Source organism: Aethalodelphis obliquidens, unplaced genomic scaffold, assembly GCF_003676395.1.
Source record: "Aethalodelphis obliquidens isolate GAN/ISIS:26980383/991018 unplaced genomic scaffold, ASM367639v1 scaffold51, whole genome shotgun sequence".
Lineage (NCBI taxonomy): Eukaryota > Metazoa > Chordata > Mammalia > Artiodactyla > Delphinidae > Aethalodelphis > Aethalodelphis obliquidens.
Genome location: NW_020837995.1, coordinates 10,893,669 through 10,907,659, shown reverse-complemented (window position 1 = coordinate 10,907,659; position 13,991 = coordinate 10,893,669). Strand labels below are relative to the sequence as shown.

General features: G+C 45.5%; 2 protein-coding genes across 6 annotated transcripts in view; one reads left to right on the top strand and one right to left on the bottom strand.

The window, feature by feature from the left end:
- Positions 1–1,316, bottom strand: part of TUBGCP4 (tubulin gamma complex component 4) — a 48,900-nt gene extending 47,584 nt beyond the window's left edge. For both annotated transcript variants that reach the window (XM_027084113.1, XM_027084112.1), the window contains exon 1: positions 950–1,316. In XM_027084113.1, the coding sequence (XP_026939914.1) occupies positions 950–1,027 (78 nt within the window). In that variant the 5' untranslated portion in view covers positions 1,028–1,316. The remainder of the gene's footprint in view (positions 1–949) is intronic.
- On the top strand, positions 1,289–11,543 carry ZSCAN29 (zinc finger and SCAN domain containing 29). Of its 4 annotated transcripts, none has more exons than XM_027084110.1 (6): positions 1,289–1,400; positions 2,313–2,750; positions 3,234–3,438; positions 5,417–6,112; positions 8,397–8,864; positions 10,093–11,543. In XM_027084110.1, exons 2-6 carry the CDS (start codon positions 2,436–2,438, stop codon positions 10,959–10,961), a joined length of 2,553 nt encoding a protein of 850 aa, XP_026939911.1. In that variant the 5' UTR covers positions 1,289–1,400; positions 2,313–2,435; the 3' UTR covers positions 10,962–11,543. The 4 variants fall into 4 exon arrangements, with proteins under 4 accessions (XP_026939911.1, XP_026939910.1, XP_026939909.1 ...); XM_027084109.1 differs by having other exon boundaries at positions 1,317–1,429; XM_027084108.1 differs by having other exon boundaries at positions 1,317–1,761.
- Positions 11,544–13,991: the final 2,448 nt, after the last annotated feature.

Sequence of the window (13,991 nt, the reverse complement as noted above, 5' to 3'; positions counted from 1 at the left end):
AAAATCACTCCTAAATCTTAAAATATATCAGATTTGTATTTTGTTTCAATCCCACCACCAATAACGAATGCAGATTATTTTCAATGGTAATAACAGCAATAAACTCTATATATACATAGAGGACACTATTATTTTTAAAATACCCTTTAGATGTGGAAAGATGTTCAACATCCCTACTTATTAGAGAAATGCAAATCAAAACTACAGTGAGATACCACTTACACCAGTCACAATGGCCATCATTAAAAAGCCTATATAAAAAAAAAAAAACTGGGTTCAAGACCAAGTTTGCTAATCGCTACGTGATCCCTGACACCGGGAGTTAATCTCTGAAATGGAGATAGGTGGTTGTGAAGATTAAATGAGATAAAGCATATAGCACATAGCCCTTCCCCCTCACACATTCCTGGTTACATGAAGGCCCCCCTCCAAATTCTCCTAGTGCAGAAATTTCCCGGGCGAGGTGTAATAAGGGAAACACTCTCACTTTTTCGTCCAACAAAACTGGCTGAACCCTTATTGTGCGTCAGGCACTATGTATTTGGACTAGCTTTCAAAACTCAGTTTAAAAGCACATACAGGGCTTCCCTGGTGGCGCAGTGGTTGAGAGTCCGCCTGCCGATGCAGGGGACACGGGTTCGTGCCCCGGGCCGGGAAGATCCCACATGCCGCGGAGCGGCTGGGCCCGTGAGCCTGCGCGTCCGGAGCCTATGCTCCGCAACGGGAGAGGCCACAACAGTGAGAGGCCCGCGTACCGCTAAAAAAAAAAAAAAAAAAAAAAAAGCACATACAATTACTGAGCCCTCCGGTTACCTGCCCAGGGACAAGCCCCCCACGCCACGGGCCCTGCAAGCCCCGCCTTGTCGGTCCCTCAGACTCCTCCCCTTGGCACTAGCTCGCTCCACCCATTCCGCTCTCGCTAGTTCCCGCGCTCTGAGGCGGACAGTACCTGCAGGCCACTCCGCTTGTTCCAGGTGAAAATGGACCCTGGGTACCCGCTCAGAGCCAAGAGCAGTTCGTGGATCATTCCCACGGCGGACCGCGAGTCCCTATATCCGTCGCACCCTCCTCCAGAGCCTCACCAGGCGACCAAAGAGGCGAGCGCTCCCTCCACTACACGCGCACAGGACCCCGGGAAGGGCAGTTCCTCCTGACTGTACCCGCCGAGACTACTGCTGAGGAGAGCTGACGGGAAGCCGGGAAGGGGTCGGCGCGCCGCGTCCCGGAAGTGAGCCGCGCTCGCCTGGGCCCACTTGCAGGCTCCAGCCGGTGCTCCGCATGAGTCGCGGGAGCTTCCCTCGCGCATGCGCCTCCAGCGCCCGGGTCGCCCGCTCGGACTTCCGGTTTGGGAGCTGAACTGGAAGGCTGGAGAATCCGGGCTGGAGCCCTACCCCGAGTGGGTGAGGCTAGCCCGCGGTCAGAAATGCGGGTGGGTTGAGTGACAGCCCGAGAAGGAGAAGCTCCCAGGGGTGGGTCGGAGGGTGCTCTCAGGGCGCTTAGCCCGGTCGGAGGCCTCTGGAGGGGCTCACGACGGCTTTCGAGAGTGACCTGGCCGGAGGGAGAGAAGACAAAGAGGCCGGAACCCCGCATCCGCGAACCTTGCAGCCCTCGGAGCGCCTGGCCAGCACCCGAGCTTGTCCTCAGGAGACCCATGACTACTGCCCCTTCGGACTCCCACTCTCCACCAACTCAGTGGGACTCTCCCCAAGCCCACCCGGCCCTCGCTTCAGGAGCCCAAACCAACTTCTCTCAATGCGCGAGGTTTCCATTCAGTAGTTCCCGGCTATTTACTGAGCGGTTACTTTTGCTGTGAGGGAGAACAAAGACCCAGTATTCAGTACTTGATTTTTGTTTGGGGTGGGAATTGGTAGTGGTGGAGTCCGAGGGGGCGGGGCGGACGGAGAGGGCCCGGGGAAGGACGGCGGAGGTACTGGGGGAGATCAGCTGCGACCCGCTGGACAGAGGCTTTTTGTTGCCTTCAGCAGGATGGTGACATGCCTTTAGAACCTCTCGAGCTCCCATATGGTTCGAACACACTATGCTACACTGGTCGGGGGAGCTTCAGTGGGTCAAATTTGGGGGAGGTGGGAGAGGAACAAACAGTACTTTCTATTCTTTGCTGCTTACCCGGGCTGCCCTGCAAGTCGCCCAGAAATGCAGCTTTTGAATGGTCTCTCACCTTCATGCTCGGTTTTGGCTTGCTGTCCTGAAGTTGGTGCTACGTGGAGCATCTGCGAAGTCAGGCCAGCTCTGGCAAGACTTCAGACATATGAGTATGTTCCTTCTGATAGTGCCATCTCTCTCTATCCTAGGAGGAAACTCTTCTTACAGAGAGAGACTCATCTGCAGGTGATTCTCCAAGGACATGAGAAGATGGGTGTAAGCTGTGGAACCTAGACCCTTAAGTGGAGGGAAGCTGCTTTCTGCTGTGAACGATGGCCAAACCCACCCTGAGAGGGAATGGCACTAACTCTGAGACCTTCCGACAGCGCTTCAGGAGATTTCATTACCAGGAGGTAGCTGGGCCCCGGGAGGCTTTCAGCCAACTCTGGGAACTTTGCTGTCGGTGGCTAAGGCCGGAGGTGCGCACCAAGGAGCAGATTGTAGAATTGTTGGTGCTAGAGCAGTTCCTGACCGTCTTACCTGGGGAGATCCAGAAATGGGTACAAAAGCAATGTCCAGAAAGTGGAGAGGAGGCAGTGGCTCTGGTGGAAGAATTAGAAAGAGAGCCTGGAAGACCTGGACGTTCGGTGAGCAGGGAGTGGGTATTCAGAAGTGTGTGACTGGGCAGGGGCAGGATAAAAAGCCAAATTAAGGCACAGTCAGATTTAAAGTGGGGCACAGTCTCCCTTGGTGATGCTTATACTTATGGTCCTTTAATAGGTAACTTTTTCAGATAGAGCTTATCGGGAGATGCTACCTGGGTGTACCTTTGCTAGGTATCATAACGAGTTATTCATAGTTTCATAGTTTTTTACTTAATAGGGAAGAAAGGGGAGTTATTTTTTAGCCTGGAGTCGGGTTTACTATTTTGATCTTTTTCTTTTGTAGTTCCAGCTGCTCTAAGCCAACAGTAATGGACTAAGAAAGACCCTTGTTCACTATTAACCACCCCCCGCCCCAACCCTAGCCATGTCCCAAAAGGATGATTTCTTTTGGGGTAATAAATAATCTCCTCTGGGAATACCCCTCATTATGACCTTGCAGTGACAATTCATGGGGGTTGTTTCTAGGTCACAGTCTCTGTGAAGGGGCAGGAAGTGCGCTTGGAGAAGATGACACCCCTGAAATCATCACGAGAGTTATTAAGTGTTCGGCAGGAGTCAGTGGAACCCCAGCCCAGGGGTGTACCCAAGAAAGAGAGGGCAAGAAACCCAGACCTGGGACCACAGGAGCAGATGAACCCAAAGGAGAAGCTCAGACCTTTTCAAAGGAGCGGTGAGGAGTAGATTTATATGGGAAGATAGGATGCCATTCTAAATTGGGAAGTAGGGTTGGGAGTAGTGAGTGGGAAAGGGATTTCAGGAAAGAGTGGAAATAGAGTATGCAGTGTTGGGGACCTCCTGAAGGCATATAGTTTAGCTCTCTGCTGCAATTCTTATATTTCCTCTTTTGATAAGTCTGCCAGAGGATGGCTCCCTAGTTTTTCCAGAACTTGGAATTTCTTTCCTCCTGGTAATGATGACACTACGTCAGTATTTTCTAGATAAAAATTCTTTTCTATACTTGAAAGCACATTTTCCTTTTAGTCATTTTTCTTTCTCCATATTAAACTATATTTGTTTCTTTCTGCTTTTCCCCAGAAGCTCCATTCTTCAGACCTACTACTAGTTTTTGTTACTCTCCCTTGGAAACTTTAAGTTCTCCAAATAGCATGTTAGTTGTGCAGAATTAAATTATATATATTATTCCAGTGAGGGTCTGGTAGGTAGAGGCAGAGTAAGAATTTTACTTCAGAATTTCACTACACTTTCTTTCCGTATAACTCAACTAATGATTGTCGTTCACTTGATACTCCCCCGTCTCTTAGAGCTTTCCCCATTGTCTTTGTGCCTAGTTCTTATTCTTAAACTTGATTTTGTGGAACTTGTTTTTCTTCTTTGTACTCTGCAGAACTCCATTTTGTGTGTTTTTTTCTTTGATCACTTCTTTAACTTGTTGAGGTTGTTTTGAATTCTGATCTTATCTAAGACGCTAGGCTTCTCAGCCAGTCTGGTAGTGGTCTCTGTTTAGTCATCCAGATGCAATCCCTCAACTGCACACACAGACTTGCAGAATTAATCAGTTTTGAACACCTACCATGTGCTCAACACCTTGCAGGGTACTCTGCAATGAGAAAAGGTGCCTATCCTCAAAAAGCCTATAATATGATTGAGAACACAAAAGTGAACATAAATATGTGCTGAACTGAACTGTATTGAAACAATGCCAAACAATGACTTGTTACTCAATTGTGAGTACAATAGGGGTTTGGCAGAGTGGGAGACGAGGGAGGGCTGTAGCGAAGGCTTCATGGGGGCACTGATGGGTTAAATTTCGATAGAAGGGAGGGAGTTAAAGGAAAGGCACAGAGTGGTGATTAAACATGTGCTGTGTTTTGGAGAGGAGTCTGCTTTGAACGGGCCATGCCTGGTAACCACTCAGGTTAAGGTTTGGCAATACAAATAGCATATGAGCTGAGGAAGCAAGAGCCTGGAGTTAGGTAGGACAGTGACTGCTGCAGTTACCCAGGTGTGAGAAGGTAAGGGGTCTAGACTTGGATGGTGGCAGTAGGAATAAAGGATATACTAAGGGAAAAACCTTTAGAACTTCGTGACTCAGTGTGAAGGAAATGGAAGAGTTGAAGACAGTCTCCCCCTTGAAATCACTCTGAGTTTAATTCTCTGGCCCCAAGTAGAGAACTACAGCTGATCCTTGAACAATATGAGTTTGAACTGTGTGGGTCCACTTATACATGGATATTTTTCAATAGTAATTACTACAGTACTGTGGTTGGGTAAGTCTGCAGATGTGGAGGAACCATGGATCCAGAGGGCCTGCTATGAGCTGTACTTGGAATAACCCCCACGTTGGTCAGCTGTGTAGGAGGCAGGAGGTGACTTTCCAGCAGTGCAGGACCTGCCTACAAGTGGTTAGGAGAGCTAGGGAGCAACTTGGAACAGAATTATCTGCTCTGAACACACAACAGAACGTTTTCCTCTCTTGTCACCCTGCTCTGGAAAGTAAAATATTTCTCATTTTTTGAGGTTTCATGTATTTTTCCCCACTTTCTTCAACCCATTGAACTTTCTGAAAACATTTTCTTAGATACTTTGCTTTATAAGCCTCTTGGATAAAAAAGGCAGGTCTGAACTCAGAGATGTTTTTTATGATCAGTCCAAACTATGATATCCTTTGTTTGCCTCCCTGCAAGCAGGATTTCCATTTCCTAAATCCAGTGTGGTCTCCAAGTTGGAGCAAGGAGAGCCATGGATCCCAGATCTGGGCTTCAAGGAGAAGGAATTCCCAAGAGGCAGTCACACAGGAGACAAACAAATGCATGCTGATCTGTTACCATCCAGGAGAGAGAGAAGAAGCTGGGTGGAACAGGATCACTGGGGCTTCGAGGATGAGAAGGTGGCAGGTGTGCACTGGGGCTATGAAGAGACCAGAACTCTCCTCGCAATTCTCAGTCAAACTGAGTTTTACGAGGCTCTCCGAAACTGTCATCGAAACAGCCAAGTGTATGGGGCTGTGGCTGAGCGGCTCCGGGAGTATGGGTTCCTCCGGACCCTGGAGCAGTGTAGGACCAAGTTCAAAGGTCTCCAGAAGAGCTATCGGAAAGTCAAGAGTGGCCACCCACCTGAGACCTGCCCCTTCTTTGAAGAGATGGAAGCCCTGATGAGTGCCCAGGTCATTGCCCTGCCCAGTAATGGCCTGGAGGAGGCAGCCTCTCACTCTGGCCTGGTGGGCAGTGATGCTGAGACTGAGGAGCCAGAGCAACAGGACTGGCAGCATAAGGAGGGAGAAGATGCCATGGCTGAAGAGTCTGACAGTGAGGAAGTGGGCCAGGAGGCCACGCCCCAGGACCCCGACAAGTCCACCACACCCGTCCTTTTCCGAAGCCCAAGTGGTAAGCTTTTCTTCTTGGGGTTTTAGGATTAGACTGAGGAGTTATGAGGCTGGATGTGGAGTCAGGAAGCTTAATGTCACCTGCCAGCTTTGTCACTTAGAGAACAGAGGCACTTCTTAGTTTTCTGTGTATTTCATTCTCTTTTGTGGGAAAATCATTGAGCTAATAGTAAGTAGAGAATAATTTTAGATATTTTAAAGAAGTACACTCAGAGTTCAAGAGACTCCTGAAAAGGAGTATCATTCCTTCCATTTCTTTCTTAAAATATTTTTTCCTGATTACAAAATCACTGAAGGCTGAGAAAAACTTGGTACTCTATTATCTTTAACTAATATTTGTTGAGCACCTTATATGAACTGGTGTTTTATCTTTACTTCTCCAAACTCAAGGTCAGTTTATTATGTGTTCCTTTTTACTTAGAAGAGCATAGTGAAGGACTGCCCAAAGTTGGGGAAACATTTTGTTTCCTCTGTGAGATCTGCAACACACATTGGCATTTTAACAGGACTAAGAAGTCTTGCAGCAAGAAACCTTGCTTAACACTCTGCTGAAATATTATTTGCCTATGGAACCATTTTAAAATATCACTTATTACTGTTGATGTAATTTGTACAACCATGTTGCTATGGGAAGAGCACCAAGTATGAATCAGGAGACTTCGTTTCTAACCCTGACCACTAATCAGCTGGGTGACCTCGCACAGCTATCTGGCCATTTCACAGTTTGCGTCCTCAACTGTAAAATGTGGCACAGCAGCAGGACTACTCTAGAGTTGCAGTTCCACTGGGAACAGTTATATGTCCCTTCCATGTTTTATTATATGTGTTGTTACTTCTGTTCTAGTCTTCTTCTGTCTTGGACTTTTTCTTTTCCTTTTTAAAATAAATAAATAAATAAATAAATTTATTTATTTTTGGCTGCGTTGGGTCTTCGTTGCTGCACGTGGGCTTTCTTTAGTTGTGTCGAGCGGGGGCTACTCTTCATTGCGGTGTGCTGGCTTCTCATTGCAGTGGCTTATCTTGTTATGGAGCACGGGCTCTAGTCACGTTGGCTTCAGTAGTTGTGGCATGCAGGCTCAGTAGTTGTGGTACACAGGCTTTGTTGCTCCATGGCATGTGGGATCTTCCCGGACCAGGGCTCGAACCCATGTCCCCGCATTGGCAGGCAGATTCTTAACCATTGCACCACCAGGGAAGCCCCTCCTTTTCCTTTTTAAAAAAAAATTTGGGATTTCCCTGGTGGTCCAGTGATTGGGACTCTGAGCTTCCACTGCAGGGGGCATGGGTTCTATCCCTGGTCTGGGAACTAAGATCCTGCATGCTGCATGGCCTAAATTAAAAAAAAAAAATTTTTTTTTCCCCGTTTTGTCACTGGAATAAATTTCGGTAAATCACAATCATGGCACATGTGCTAGCTGCATTACTTGCAGTGAGTGGAGGGTAATGGAAGCAGTGTAATCTCCAGCTAGCTCTCAAGTGGGAGGAAGGCTCTTAGAATCTTCCTTCCCTCTCCCTTGGGTACCTTCAGGGAGCAGAGCCTGTAGTCATCCTGAAGAAGTACTGCCCAAGCTGGGATGGCCTGCAGCATTAGCAGAGCTCAGGCCAGAAGATGCTATCTGCTCTGCTTCCTTCCTCTTCCTGGCTCTGCCACTCCTTCACTCCTAAGATGGTGCATGACTACAGGTTCTTATCTTGTACCCTTCAGGTCTTTGCTATTGCTGGGTTGGCTTTTTTTGAGATTGTGGCAAGTGAAGAAGGGCCGTAAAAGGGATTGGATTAAGCAGCAGTGTGATTCTGAAAGAGACTCTTCCTTGGGATTTTGAGTCATTCTATGGGAAACTTAATTCATAAGGAAGTAGGACTGGTAGAAAAAGATTGATCAGAGAATTTAGGGATGGCTCATGGCTGACAGTGACTGATTGTGGGTCTTCTTCCCCATACCAGTTATTTTCTAATTAGGATCAGAATTCCAGAATTACCGGAAGAATGGGGAAATGCATTCTGTACACCTGCCTCAGAGTACATAATGATTGTTACAGTGATAAGGTGGAAAGGCCTCTTTTGAACAGAATGTAGGAATAAAGGTCTCTGTGAAATTGATATAGGATATAGAAAAGCAGAACATTCTGAGAGTTCGTATTGATTTTGGAAACATGAGGTGTTTTTACTTTTTCACCTAGGAGCCCGAGCTTAGGTGATTTTTCATGATGCAGATGATAGGACTGAGGAATTGAGACTATAAAGCCCTGGATTAAGTGGTGCTGAAATTTCTCTTCTGGTGGCAGGTGTACACTGGGGCTATGAAGAGACAAAGACCTACCTTGCAATTCTTAGTGAGACTCAGTTTTATGAAGCCCTCCAGAACTGCCACCGCAACAGCCAGTTGTATGGAGCAGTAGCTGAGCGGTTATGGGAATATGGCTTCCTTAGGACACCAGAGCAGTGTCGGACCAAGTTTAAAAGCCTCCACACCAGCTATCGGAAGGTCAAGAATGGCCAAGCACCAGAGACCTGTCCCTTCTTTGAAGAGATGGATGCTTTGGTGAGTGCCCGGGGTGCTGCCCTGCCCAGTGATGTCCGGGAAGAGGAGGCAGCCTTGTGTCCCACCCAGGAGACCAGTGAGGCCGAAGCCGAGAAGCAAGCCGAGGAAGCAGATGAGGCCATAGAAGAAGATTCTGAAGATGATGAAGAAGATACCGAGGTACCCCCAGAGGCTATGACCCGTGCTCCGGTCTTATTTCAGAGCCCCAGTGGTAAGATCCTTTTACTTCTTAAGGTAGATATAGCAAATAGCAAAGGGAAGGCAGTGGGATTTAGGAGAAAAATCATGAGATTGAAGACCAGAAGTGGCCTCTACACCCAGCTCTCATGGATTCTTATTGTGACCACCTTATCTCTTCTCCATGTTTCCTGTCTATTATAAAGCAGCTAGTTTATATCCCCTATTCACTTGACCTGCCTCCTCACACTACAGCATCAATCTGAGATGGCTGCAGACTTTGTAAACTAGCCATCATCTGCATGTGACCTGCTAGGTTACTAAGCAGTTTACCTAGCAGGGAATCTGAAAGCCTTCATTTCCCAAGTAGCATGTCATATACCCATAGATGGATGAAGTTGATTTTTTTTTTTTTTTTTTTTGCGTTACGGGGGCCTCTCACTGTTGTGGCCTCTCCCGCTGCGGAGCACAGGCTCTGGACGCGCAGGCTCAGCGGCCATGGCTCACAGGCCCAGCCGCTCTGCGGCATGTGGGATCCTCCCGGACTGGGGCACGAACCCGTGTCCCCTGCATCAGCAGGTGGACTCTCAACCACTGCGCCACCAGGGAAGCCCCGGATGAAGTTGATTTTTAAAGTTCATTCTCATTTGTTTTTTCTTCTAGTTTCAGCTTGTAAACCAGCTGTATGCTTGCTTTATTCACATATACGAACACCTGATAACCTCTTTCTTCAGACACACTTATGCAAAAGTCTGAGATTTCTGAGGGAACTGATCCTTTGAATCTCAGCTACTGTATAAGAAAAAGAACCCCAAAACGTCATTATGGCTTCCCTCCTTGTGAGGAAAATTATTCTGATTTTGGAGTCACACATATATATGTATGTGAATCTAGACTATGTTGTTTATTAGTTGAGTACCTTAGAGCAAGTTACTTAACCCTGTAAATTCGCTCATATGTTAAGACCTACCTCATAAGGTTGATGTAAATGAAGTACCACAGTGAAGCACTTAACACAGTGCTTGGGCATTTGATAAATAAGTTTTCTTTTCCAAAAGTTCTTTAGATCAGCATTCTTTAAGTGTGTTCCATAGAGCATCGATTCCATTAGAGAAGTAAAACATCGGAATTTTAACAGATGGTAGTTATTAGGGATCTAGAGCTCCCTAATTTCTACATTTAATCATCTAATGTGATACTTGCTTTACCCTGGTACATAACTGAGAAAACGGGTAACTTTTAAAATTCTATTCTTATGTCAGGTTTTGAGGCTGGATTTGAGAATGAAGAGAATCTAAAACGGGATATTGCTGAGGAAGTACAACTACACAGGACGTTACTTGCAAGGTCTGAGAGGAAAATTCCCCGGCATCTTAATCAAGGTAAAGGCATTGAGAGTGAATGTAGATCAGGAAGACAGTGGGAGAAGACCCCAGGGGAGAGAAGAGGAAAACCAACATTCCCAGAGAGGAGTCTAGGTAAAGTTCTAAGTCATCAGAGACCTTACTTGGGGGAGAGACCCTATAAATATCTCAGATATGGCAAAAGCTTTGGTCCAAACTCCCATCTCATGCATCAGATATCCCCTCAAGTAGAAAATCCATATAAATGTGCTGACTGTGGGAAAAGCTTCAGTCGGAGTGCACGCCTCATTAGACACCGGAGAATCCACACTGGAGAGAAACCTTATAAATGTCTTGACTGTGGGAAAAGCTTCCGTGACAGTTCAAATTTCATCACCCATAGAAGAATCCACACAGGAGAGAAACCGTATCAGTGTGGTGAGTGTGGAAAACGCTTCAACCAGAGCTCAAGCCTTATCATTCACCAGAGAACCCACACAGGAGAAAAGCCCTATCAGTGTGAAGAGTGTGGGAAAAGCTTCAATAACAGTTCTCATTTTAGTGCACATCGAAGGATACACACAGGAGAGAGACCCCATGTGTGTCCTGACTGTGGAAAGAGTTTCAGTAAGAGTTCTGACTTACGTGCACACCACAGAACCCACACAGGAGAGAAACCCTATGGGTGTCATGACTGTGGCAAGTGCTTCAGTAAAAGTTCTGCTCTTAATAAGCACCGAGAGATCCATACACGAGAAAAGCTTCTCTCACAGCCAGCCCCTAAGTAAGCCCCTGAGGATCTATGAAGAAAACAGTCTCATTACATGTATTGAAATTGTTTAGAAAAGTCCTCCAATAGTGAGATCCATCTCCTAATTTGTGCCTGACTAGTTTAGGAAATACTCTAGAATTTACCCCACTCTTTGTTCCTATGTTTCTTCTGGATCTAGAGTCAAATTCCCAAAGCATCTTAAGAATGAAAGGAAGATTTCATTCCCTCTCCTTGCCTTTATTGACGGCAACACCTTTCCCTCTCAGTGCCTATGTTGTTCCCTTAATAGAGAGGACACAGTAGTAGATCCTATGAGTGTGACGTGCACCCTTCTTTACTCATCCTGTTATAGACTGCATTTCAACTAGAAAAACCCATTACAGCAGCATTTCATGGAGAAGTAGTAAGAATTCTCATTGAATGGGTGTAGCTCTTTATATAGCAATGGAAATGCAAAGAAGAATGACTTTTCCTGCTCACTTAACCCTGTGCTCAGAATGATATATTTGTCATGCACACTCTTCCTTTACCTTAAAGAAGAGTTTAAGTGTTCAATTTGGTTCTGACCTATAAGTCATTTTGTCAAGAACCTAGGTGTGCTATATGGGGAAACAATGTAAACCTCGTATAAATATTGAGGTGTGAACCCTGGATTTCTTAGTTTCTTCCAAGCTCTAGAAGCTTTGGAATAGAAAAATACTGTATTTACAGCGTCTGGTGTGATTTTTTTTTTTCTGGTCCATCTCATCAGAATTTCATGTGTCCCTTGTGGTCTAGAAGCTTAAAGAGCAAGCCAGTTGGATGTGGTGATAGGGAAAGCAGTTAGAACTGCCAAGAGGGAACTGTCCATATTCCACACACTCTAAACACATGGGCTAGTGTCATGCACCCTGTGGACATAATACTGACCTGCAATGCGCAGAGGCCACTTGCCACATTCCCACGGACTGGGAAAACAGACCACTTTGTGCCAACAACTCTTTACCCTAATGGTAAGGAGGACCGATTACCTTTGGTCAGTGGAGTTGACAATACTTACACACACATGCACACATATTCAACTGTATACATCTACTTTTAAAAGCAGCTGTTCAAGTGCAAGTGTAATTCTGATCTTTATGATCAAATAGTATTGAATTAATTGCCCACATGTTCATAGCAGTATGATGAGCAGGTACAGCACAAGTTAAACAGACCCTGTCCTCTTCCTTACAAACTAAAACAGATGACACTGACATGGACAAATAGTGCACATGTATAGCTGCAACAGTTTTAGAGAAATCTAGAAAGCTAGGTAGTAACACTATGCATAAAACTTGAGGTCTGATGCATTAGAGTTTGGAAAAAATTTAAGAGGTATTTTCTTCTCTTTAATCAGGAAGGCTTCATGAAGCAGGAAGTGCTCAGAGGGAAGGTTACTGGGTGGGATGAACTTTCCAAAACTCATTACAAAACTGAGTGCTGAATGGGTGAAAAATGGGAAAACTGGGGAGCAAGGGAGCAGAGGGCAAAGGACAGACTGTAAGGAAGGTTAGACAAAGCTTGGAGTAGCACAGAATTGGAGAGGTAGCAAGATATGGGCCGTGCAGAAGGCAGAGAGGGACTCACCTCAGCTAAAACATGGAGTGCCAGGCAGATCAGGAGATGGGCTCCCATCCTCCAGAGTAAATCAGGTACTGTGCTGTGCTTACTGACAAGGAAACAGCTGACTGGCACTGGGGAAGAAGTATGAGCAGTCTTAGGGGACTAGCTCCTATGGGAGACGAAGGTCAGAAACCAGTATCTTAAGAAGATACTTCAATGGGCAGTTCAGAGGAAAGAAGAACGTGAGTGATGGCCAAGGCCTGGGATAAGTAGCTGCATCATTAGTCACATTGAATGAGTTGGGATGGGAATGAGATCTGAGAGAGAAGTGGGGAGGTAGAATTTTCTAAAATCCATAGCTTACTGTGGTAGATGAAAGATTAGTTAGGGTTCTGGTGCTGAGGGAATTTCCTAATTCCTAACTCTTACGAATTAAGGGGAGATGGTGTCTCAATTATGTTGCCTAAGCAGACAGGAAGATACAAGAAACACGAGTCTAAAGCAATGCCTCGGGATCTGAGATAGTTTAGGAAGTGTGCTATAGTGTTTTTTAAAAAATGAGAGATCACTTGTCTTCAGTATATCTATGTATATAGTCTTGTGGGAAAAGCACTGGTTGTGGTACCAACAGATACAAATTCTGGTTCCAAATGTCTTATGTGTAAGTCAACCTGCCTCCATTTCCCTTTCTGTAAAGCAGAACAGTGTTTACACCTTAATCTGCCTCTCAGGGATACCATGTTAATAAAAATTCTATCTATAAAATGCCCAGTGGTTCTCTAGGTGTTTTTTAAAAAAATGTATATATGCAAATTATGATTAAGTTGTTGCTGGTAGGAAAAGATAAATCTTTACCTGCTTTTTCTGGCTGCCTGTGTGGGGTTACTACAGGTATGCCTGTCTGAATCTTTATGTTCTAGGCTGAAAAACAAATTAGAATGTGGTAAAATAGAAATAAAAATCTTTCCTTAGTATCTGTATCCATATCCATTGGGACCCATCATAACTGGGCATGGAGAATAAGTCAATTTTAAAAGACCCAGGACCAGCCCTCCAACCTCCAGATGAAGAGAATGTGCAAAAGGAATAGGGCAAGAAAACCATAATTCACAGAGTCATGGACCACAATGTCCACGCAGCTCTATTTACAATAGCCAGGACATGGAAGCAACCTAAGTGTCCATCGACAGATGAATGGATAAAGATGTGGCACATATATACAATGGAATATTACTCAGCCATAAAAAGAAACGAAATTGAGTTATTTGTAGTGAGGTGGATGGACCGAGAGACTCATACAGGGTGAAGTAAGTCAGAAAGAGAAAAACAAATACCATATGCTAACACAGATATATGGAATCTAAAAAAAGAAAAAAAAAAAGGTCCTGAAGAACCTAGGGGCAGGACAGAAATAAAGACGCAGACGTAGAGAATGGACTTGAGGACACAGGAAGGGGGAAGG

What these genes read in the sequence shown, in the direction of transcription:
- ZSCAN29 (XM_027084110.1), top strand. Translation starts at nt 2,436, where the DNA reads ATGGCCAAACCCACCCTGAGAGGGAATGGCACTAACTCTGAGACCTTC. An exon ending in CAGACCTTTTCAAAGGAGCG is followed by an intron (nt 3,439 to 5,416) that starts GTGAGGAGTAGA and finishes CCCTGCAAGCAG; the next exon opens with GATTTCCATTTCCTAAATCC. An exon ending in CTTATTTCAGAGCCCCAGTG is followed by an intron (nt 8,865 to 10,092) that starts GTAAGATCCTTT and finishes TTCTTATGTCAG; the next exon opens with GTTTTGAGGCTGGATTTGAG.